At 42.9% G+C, this 10,102-nt stretch overlaps 1 protein-coding gene across 1 annotated transcript in view; it reads left to right on the top strand.

Moving 5' to 3' along the window:
• The window catches only part of LOC117509979 (probable global transcription activator SNF2L2), a 126,211-nt gene that overhangs the window by 41,146 nt on the left and 74,963 nt on the right, over nucleotides 1-10,102 (top strand). Inside the window, exon 11 of the mRNA XM_034169587.1 lies at nucleotides 8,805-8,924. Within this exon, the coding sequence (XP_034025478.1) occupies nucleotides 8,805-8,924 (120 nt within the window). The remainder of the gene's footprint in view (nucleotides 1-8,804; nucleotides 8,925-10,102) is intronic.

Below are 10,102 nucleotides of genomic sequence, written 5' to 3'. Positions count from 1 at the left end.
TGGACTGACATGAATCATGGCTCCAACACGAGAGATGTCAATTGAAACAAAGGAGAGGATTATCAAACTCTTAAAAGAGGGTAAATCATCACGCAATGTTGCACAAGATGTTGGTTGTTCACAGTCAGCTGTATCTAAACTCTGGAGCAAATACAAACAACATGGGAAGGTTGTTAAAGGCAAACATACTGGTAGACCAAGGAAGACATCAAAGCGTCAAGACAGAAAACTTAAAGCAATGTGTCTCAAAAATCGAAAATGCGCAACAAAACAAATGAGGAACGAATGGGAGGAAACTGGAGTCAACGTCTGTGACCGAACTGTAAGAAATCGCCTATAGGAAATGGGATTTACATACAGAAAAGCTAAATGAAAGCCATCATTAACACGTAAACAGAAAAAAATGGGCTAAGGAAAAGCAATCGTGGACTGTGGATGACTGGATGAAATTCATATTCAGTGATGAATCTCGAATCTGCATTGGGCAAGGTGATGATGCTGGAACTTTTGTTTGGTGCCGTTTCAATGAGATTTATAAAGATGACTGCCTGAAGAGAACATGTAAATTTCTACAGTCATTGATGATATGGGGCTGCATGTCAGGTAAAGGCACTGGGGAGATGGCTGTCATTACATCATCAATAAATGCACAAGTTTACGTTGATATTTTGGACACTTTTCTTATCCCATCAATTGAAAGGATGTTTGGGGATGATGAAATCATTTTTCAAGATAATAATGCATCTTGCCGTAGAGCTAAAACTGTGAAAACATTCCTTGCCAAAAGACACATAGGGTCAATGTCATGGCCTGCAAATAGTCCGGATCTTAATCCAATTGAAAATCTTTGGTGGAAGTTGAAGAAAATGGTCCATGACAAGGCTCCAACCTGCAAGCTGATCTGGCAACAGCAATCAGAGAAAGTTGGAGCCAGATTGATGAAGAGTACTGTTTGTCACTCATTAAGTCCATGCCTCAGAGACTGCAAGCTGTTATAAAAGCCAGAGGTGGTGCAACAAAATACTAGTGATGTGTTGGAGCATTCTTTTGTTTTTCATGATTCCATAATTTTTTCCTCAGAATTGAGTGATTCCATATTTTTTCCCTCTGCTTGGTCTAAAAAAGTAACCGTTACTGACTGCCACAATTTTTTTTCCTGATTTCTTACAGTGTCTTAAAGCCAGAAAGTTGCCATTTGAAATGACTTTAGTTTTGTGTCATGTCTGTGATCTGCTTTTTTCTACAAAATTAACAACTGAATGAACATCCTCCGAGGCTGGTGATTCCATAATTTTTGCCAGGGGTTGTAGTAGTAGTTTAGCTTGTGAACGTTTTTGCTCATTGTCAAATATGGGCTGCTTAAGGCCCAGTCACACAGCACTTAACGAAGGTCAACAAAGCCCTAACGAAACAAGAAATCTGGACTTTGTTGGCATCGTTTAACCTTCGCTCAGCTTCGTTCCTGCAGCGGTGCTTTGTCAAGATTTTTAAACTGTCAAATTTGAACGAAGGGCAACGAAAACCTCAATTCGTCCGTATTTCGTTTCACCGTTGTTTTGGACGTTTTTTTATTTTGCTTAGTTTTTGTAACGTTCGTGTTTGACTTCGTTTGACCAGCTGAATGTTTTCACACAGTGCAGAAGTGGCTGCCACTGCGTTCATGTACCGTCGGAAATTACAGGGCAAACTCAGCCTGTTTGCTTGGGTTTTTTTTTTTTTATCTGGGTGGGGAGTCAGCTTCACTGGGCGCAGGCATCTTATATAGCCCAGAATAATCTTTTGCGTGGATACAGTTATTTTGCCACAAGCAACTGCTAAATTTGAAACAAGAAAAAAGTTTTCCAGTGGTACTTGAACGCAGCAGCAGCTCCTGTGTGCGCTTATTATTTTTTATTAAATATAACAATATGAGTGTAGGAATGACAAACCAGCCCTTATGTACATTTGGCAACAGGTAGATGATTCAGATGATTATATAAAGAGCTGTTCTGGAAGGCAGAATTCACGTTGTGGATCAGTAGCAGCTCGTGGAAGTAACCGCACATGGGGACTCAATGCGCTGCGTTCACACGGACTGATCAATTTACAGCTCTGATATATTCAATCATCTTTACACTTATATTTATTCCCCCTTTTGACAGTTTTCTGTTATAAACAATATATAGGCTTAGTAACGTAATACAGTGGTAGAGCAGCCACCACGGCACACCAGCATTTTTTTTTTTTTTTTTATTGGAGCAAGACGTAGCGCCCAGCATGTCAGCAGACAGTGAGGGCTCTGATGATGGAGATGATCTCTCTTTTGTTCTAGACAAGGAACCAGAGCAAGTGGGTCCACTGACGTGCGCACAGATCTCCACAGCTTCTGTTTGCAGTTTCTCCAGGACTCAGGCGCTATGACCTCTATCCCAGCACCGAGTTCTGGAATGCAGAGATGTAGACGCACACTGCTTCAGCAGTGGCTCCAGGCGCGTTTCGTTTAAAGCGTCGAGATCAACGTTAGCTTCGGTTTAGATGTGTTCCTTTTTCATCCCTTTTGCGATCTTGTTTCGTAGGCTATTCGATGATAAAGCTCGTTTTTTCACCTTTTTTCAACGAATTGTAACTTTCTTTACTTTTTTCCCTTCGTTCAGGAATAGGGATGGGTATTGTTAAGATTTTATCTATCGATACCATTATTGATTCCGCTTATCGATCCGATTCCTTATTGTTTCCGCTTATCGATACCTCCTGTTAATTTTTTGTGTACTAAAAGTAGGCTTTACAGGTTTTCTACACTCAACAAAAATAAATGTAACACTTTTGGTTTTGCTCCCATTTTGTATGAGATGAACTCAAAGATCTAAAACTTTTTCCACATACACAATATCACCATTTCCCTCAAATATTGTTCACAAACCAGTCTAAATCTGTGATAGTGAGCACTTCTCCTTTGCTGAGATAATCCATCCCACCTCACAGGTGTGCCATATCAAGATGCTGATTAGACACCATGATTAGTGCACAGGTGTGCGTTAGACTGCCCACAATAAAAGGCCACTCTGAAAGGTGCAGTTTATCACACAGCACAATGCCACAGATGTCGCAAGATTTGAGGGAGCCTGCATTGGCATGCTGACAGCAGGAATGTCAACCAGAGCTGTTGCTGTGTATTGAATGTTCATTTCTCTACCATAAGCCGTCTCCAAAGGCGTTTCAGAGAATTTGGCTGTACATCCAACCAGCCTCACAACCGCAGACCACGTGTAACCACACCAGCCCAGGACCTCCACATCCAGCATGTTCACCTCCAAGATCGTCTGAGACCAGCCACTCGGACAGCTGCTGAAACAATCGGTTTGCATAACCAAAGAATTTCTGCAAACTGTCAGAAACCGTCTCAGGGAAGCTCATCTGCATGCTCGTCGTCATCGGGGTCTCGACCTGACTCCAGTTCGTCGTTAACCGACTTGAGTGGGCAAATGCTCACATTCGCTGGTGTTTGGCACGTTGGAGAGGTGTTCTCTTCACGGATGATGCGAAGGAGATGTGTTGCACTGCATGAGGCAAATGGTGGTCACACCAGATACTGACTGGTATCCCCCCAATAAAACAAAACTGCACCTTTCAGAGTGGCCTTTTATTGTGGGCAGTCCAAGGCACACCTGTGCACTAATCATGGTGTCTAATCAGCATCTTGATATGGCACACCTGTGAGGTGGGATGGATTATCTCAGCAAAGGAGAAGTGCTCACTATCACAGATTTAGACTGGTTTGTGAACAATATTTGAGGGAAATGGTGATATTGTGTATGTGGAAAAAGTTTTAGATCTTTGAGTTCATCTCATACAAAATGGGAGCAAAACCAAAAGTGTTGCGTTTATATTTTTGTTGAGTATATGTCAACAACATTTTATTGAGTCTTAAAGTAAATAAATATTAAATTGGTCATTGGATCCTTGATCTCTGAACATAAATAGAAATAAAAAATCTGTAGTTTTTGTTAAGCATTTCCTTTCAGAAATTAATGGCATGAATGTCTCTCCATACATCTGAGCTGAGCTCAGCCGGCTGCTGGAGTCTGCAGGTCTGCAACCTTACAGTCTTGGGCTGCTGCACATTAGTGCAGGACATCTCATTTTAGGAGGAAAAAAAGTTTTGATTGATTGCAGTTTATTGTTTGTATTACAACGTTTGGAAAATAGTCAAAATTTTGTTAGCAAAGAAAGTCATGAAGTCATTACTAGTTAAAGTTAATGGTAATACTCAGCTCAATAGAGCTCTGACTCTTGTCAGCCTGGCTACAGTGCTGAAAAGAAACCTGGGGTTGTTCTTATTTTCTTCAATTAGTGGATGAGTAGAAAGATGTCCTAGCTTTACCGAGGGCTGTTTTATTAGAGCAACAAACTCTTTTTCCAGGTAGTGAAGATCTTCTAAAATAGTGAGACGCCATTTCCTCTCCAACTTACGGGTATCTGCTTTAAGCTACGAGTTTGTGAGTTATACCACGGAGTCAGACACTTCTGATTTAAAGCTCTCTTTTCAGAGGAGCTACAGCATCCAAAGTTGTCTTCAATGAGGATGTAAAACTATTGACGAGATACTCTAACTCCCTTACAGAGTTTAGGGTAGCTACTCTGCTCTGTGTGGTATATGACATTAGAGAACATAAAGAAGGAATCATATCCTTAAACCTAGTTACAGCGCTTTCTGAAAGACTTCTAGTGTAATGAAACTTATTCCCCACTGCAGGGTAGTCCAACAGGGTAATGTAAATGTTATTAAAAATGATCAGACAGAAGGGAGTTTTCAGGGAATACTGTTAAGTCTTCTATTTCCATACCATAAGTCAGAACAAGATCTAAAATATGATTAAAGTGGTGGGTGGACTCATTTATTTTTTGAGCAAAGCCGATAGAGTCTAATAATAGATTAAATGCAGTGTTGAGGCTGTCATTCTCAGCATCTGTGTGGATGTTAAAATCGCCCACTATAATTATCTGAGCTAAGCACTAAGTCAGACAAAAGGTCTGAAAATTCACAGAGAAACTCACAGTAACGACCAGGTGGACGATAGATAATAACAAATAAACTGGTTTTTGGGACTTCCAATTTGGATGGACAAGACTAAGAGACAAGCTTTCAAATGAATTAAAGCTCTGTCTAGGTTTTTGATTAATTAATAGGCTGGAATGGAAGATTGCTGCTAATCCTCCACCCCGGCCCGTGCTACGAGCATTCTGACAGTTAGTGTGACTCGGGGGTGTTGACTCATTTAAACTAACATATTCATCCTGCTGTAACCAGGTTTCTGTTAGACAGAATAAATCAATACGTTGATCAATTATTATATCATTTACCAACAGGGACTTAGAAGAGAGAGACCTAATGTTTAATAAACCACATTTAACTGTTTTAGTCTGTGGTGCAATTGAAGGTGCTATATTATTTTTTCTTTTTGAATCTTTATGCTTAAATAGATTTTTGCTGGTTATTGGTGGTCTGGGAGCAGGCACCGTCTCTACAGGGATGGGGTAATGAGGGGATGGCAGGGGGAGAGAAGCTGCAGAGAGGTGTATAAGACCACAGCTCTGCTCCTGGTCCCAACGCTAGACAGTCACAGTTTGGAGGATCCCAAAAAATTGGCCAGATTTCTAGAAATGAGAGCTGCTCCCTCTAAAGTGGGATGGATGCCGTCTCTCCTAACAAGACCAGGTTTTCCCCAGAAGCTTTGCCAATTATCAATGAAGCCCACCTCATTTTTTGGACACCACTCAGACAGCCAGCAATTCAAGGAGAACATGCGGCTAAACATGTCACTTTTTGCTAAAGCTTATAGTTAGGGCTGGATCAGGTGACCCTGAACCATCCCTTAGTTATGCTGTTATAGACGTAGACTGCTGGGGGGTTCCCATGATGCACTGTTTCTTTCTCTTTTTGCTCTGTATGCACCACTCTGCATTTACTCATTAGTGATCGATCTCTGCTCCCCTCCACAGGCATGTCTTTTTTCCTGGTTCTCTCCCTCAGCCCCAACCAGTCCCAGCAGAAGACTGCCCCTCCCTGAGCCTGGTTCTGCTGGAGGTTCTTCCTGTTAAAAGGGAGTTTTTCCTTCCCACTGTAGCCAAGTGCTTGCTCACAGGGGTCGTTTTGACCGTTGGGGTTTTACATAATTATTGTATGGCCTTGCCTTACAATATAAAGCGCCTTGGGGCAACTGTTTGTTGTGATTTGGCGATATATAAAAAATTGGATTAATCATTTCCAGGAACACAAAACAGTCTTCACAATAAAAGCAATGCAGTTTTAGTTCAGTCATAAATACCCGGACACACGACGACAACTGAACGAAGGCAACAAAGTCAAGAAGTCACAAATCATCGGGAGAAGGTGGACGAATGATCCTGCACCTTTTCCATCACCGAAAATTCTGTGCACCCAGAGTGCATGAATGTGAAAAAGAAACATTCATGATCACGGGACTGAAAGGTGGGTATAAAACCAAACTGTCTCTGGCGCTGGATCCAGGGATAGTTCCCCATGGATCATGCGAACATGCTGTGCCAGGCTGCGTGGCGTACATTACGTGATGGCACCGTGCCAGGCTGTGTGGCATGGCGCGATCACGCCGTGCCAGGCTCTGCTATTACGTGATGGCGCCATGCCAGGCTGTGTAGTGTGGGGAATTCCCTCCGAGCCAGGCTCTGCTATTCTGCGATGGCGCCGTGCCAGGCTGTGTGGTGTGGGACAATCGCTCCGTGTCAGACTCTGCTATTGGATGGATGGATTGATGAGTTTTATTGTCATTGCCATTACACAAGTGCAATATCAACGAGATTACGTCCACACTCCAATTACCACAGACAAGATACAGCAATTAATCCACAATTACTTGTTTACCGTAATAATGGCACACATCAGAATTAAAGACAACACATATACATTTGACATTGTTTATGTGCACTAAACTTTGAAACAGTCCGTTTTCCGAATTGAGGCAATGTGAGTGTGTGTGGGGGGGTGCAGCAACATGTAATCGCGCCATCGCCAGCTTGGGGGGGAACGGGGAGCTACACCAGCTAAAACTGCACGGCACCCCGGAGGGGGAAAGGAGTGGTGTGAGCGGGGGCCAGGATGGCGAGGGGAATGGGGACTGGAGGGGGGTGGGAGCATGCTTTCAGTCTCTGTCCATGTGTGAGTGGCAAATGAGCCAGTTTCTGTCTGTGTGTGCTGGAGTTGGAGAAGATAAGAAGAAGGCAACCGAATAGTTCACCAAGACCGTAGAAATTCTTCTGGAGGAAAACAGTGGGGCGTTTTGTCCTTCAGAGGCTGATAAGCATGCCATGTTTATGGTTGAGCAGCGAAAAACACCTTTGCAGTTCATGTGAACAACCAGATCCAATTATAAATATTCCCTGGTCTCTGACATCTTCCTTTGCAAGGTGTTCATTTACTCCGGGATGTTATCCAGGTTGTGTCTGAATTCAAGGGTTAATGCAGTCTGAGAATGTATTGCCTTGCCCAACTCATTAATCATGACGGACAGGTGAGGGGCCATGGTTCTGGTGGCAGCCGTCTTGCCAATTCTCCGGTAGGTCAGAGCAGCACATAAACCAGTAAGTACCAGCCCTCCTACAGTAAAACCAAATATAAATAAATCCTCAACGTCCTCCACAGAGAATGGCACAAAGCATGCGACACTCCAAGTCTCCCAGGAGTCAAGAACATAGCCTGCAGGGTAAGTTCCATCTGGGCACGCAGGGTCCCCCAGCCTTGATTTCCTTGTTGAAAAAATGGTGTCAGTAGCGTTCAGAGACCAGCTGATCAATTCCATGGTTAATCCAGTATAGTTTGAAGAATTCACAGTCTGCTGAAGTAGGGGACTTGAAGGTTGGAGCAGAGATAGAGGAGAGAGGAGGAGATGCGACCGCCCTCGCCGGAGTCCCAAGCTGAAGGCTCTGCTATTACATGATGGCGCAGTACCAGGCTGTGTGGTGTGTGGCGATTAGTCTGTGCCAGGCTCTGCTATTACGCGATGGCACCATGCCTGGCTGTGTGGCATGCATTACATATTGGCGCCGTGCCAGGCTGTGTGGTGAGGGGTGATGGCTTGGTGCCAGGCTCTGCTATTCTCCGGAAGACGCACACACAGCCACAAACGGCTTGGGAGGTGGATGAAGGTCACTCGCAACTTGCTAACTTGATAGAATAGTAAACATTTTATTCTGTAATTTACACGTATTTGTGGGCCGGGGACGAGTCAGCCAGAGGGCCAGCTACGGCCCACAGGCCATAATATGCCCAGGTGTGCTCCAGAAGCTTGGTTAAGGACCTCTCTCTGTGATGTTCAATGAGTGAGGCTTGTCCTGTGTTAAAACACAATTATTGCTAAGAGCTGAGCCATTTAATCGTCTGGTTTTCAAACTTTCTCTAACAGTTTTACTTTCACCTTTTTGGGGGGGTTTGGAGGGCTTACTGCATGCGGTGTTGTGCAACTAGTCAATAATAAAATTAGTTAACAAAGATTATATTTACTTTAGAATCTAACGGCTGTTGTCGTCATATGATTATTTACAGTCGTCATCAGGTTCACATTGATGTTGAAAATTTTGATTTTCTACTTACTTGATAAATCACACACTTACTGAAATGTCCCAGACCTAGTTAGAAATCCACTTCCCGTCAAATAGTGTGATTTCTGCACATGGCCACACAAGGCAGCCCATTTGTCTTGTTAATTGTCTTTTAGAATGTCATGACTCATCTTTGTGGACATGCGTGAAAAATCTAACTCTATGTGAACATGTCGTATGTTTTCTGAATCACTCAGGTTGACCTAAATGAGGAGGAGACCATCCTGATTATTCGACGTTTGCACAAGGTGCTCCGGCCCTTCCTGCTCCGCAGACTAAAAAAAGAGGTGGAGTCTCAGCTTCCTGAGAAGGTAGAATAGAACTTTTTACATTGTTTGTTGTTTATTGATTCCTGGATTTATTTATTGTATGTGAGTTCTGGTTTTGTATTACATTTGTATATCCCTACTCAGTCATGTTACACATTTATGGTGATAGAAAAAAATATGTGCCGTCATTGTAGTATAATTGAGTGTTAACTGCAGTTCCAAACAGTAGATAATGACCTGAAATGTGGTAATGATGCAGTATTAATTAGGTGGGCAGCCATTTACTTAATTTACTGAGCCACTGGCATTTAAGCCTTTTGTGTGACTGCAAATTCACAAAAGTTGGTACACCAGTGAAAAATGGTAAAATGATTTCCAAAATTGTTTTTGAAAATCATTTCTCCTCCCTGTACTGCTTGCAATTTAAAAATATGGAGGCAGGTCATGCAGGGTCTTGCCTGTACTCCACCTCTTTCCTCAGTTATGGACTGGCCGTTAAGCTCTTTACAGCTACAGCCTGGTTGCCTGCTAATAAACAGGATAGAAGAACAAATGTGAATATTCTGTTAAATGCACAATAAAACAAGAGTTACAAATGTAACTACGGTTCTATGAATTCCGGATGACCGCCAGAGGGCGGTGCTTTAGCACCTGAATAACTACATGTGCGCAGCACAGAGGTCGAGAATATATACCAACAAAGTCACACCATTGAATGTCAATCAATCAATCAATTTTATTTATATAGCGCCAAATCACAACAAACAGTTGCCCCAAGGCGCTTTATATTGTAAGGCAAGGCCATACAATAATTACGTAAAAACCCCAATGGTCAAAACGAACCCCTGTGAGCAAGCACTTGGCGACAGTGGGAAGGAAAAACTCCCTTTTAACAGGAAGAAACCTCCAGCAGAACCAGGCTCAGGGAGGGGCAGTCTTCTGCTGGGACTGGTTGGGGCTGAGGGAGAGAACCAGGAAAAAGACATGCTGTGGAGGGGAGCAGAGATCAATCACTAATGATTAAATGCAGAGTGGTGCATACAGAGCAAAAAGAGAAAGAAACACTCAGTGCATCATGGGAACCCTCCAGCAGTCTAAGTCTATAGCAGCATAACTAAGGGATGGTTCAGGTCACCTGATCCAGCCCTAACTATAAGCTTTAGCAAAAAGGAAAGTTTTAAGCCTAATCTTAAAAGTAGAGAGGGTGTCTGTCTCCCTGA

This window comes from Thalassophryne amazonica, chromosome 5, assembly GCF_902500255.1.
Source record: "Thalassophryne amazonica chromosome 5, fThaAma1.1, whole genome shotgun sequence".
NCBI lineage: Eukaryota > Metazoa > Chordata > Actinopteri > Batrachoidiformes > Batrachoididae > Thalassophryne > Thalassophryne amazonica.
The sequence above is the reverse complement of the archived record's forward strand: the minus strand, read 5'-3'. Positions and strand labels throughout refer to the sequence as shown.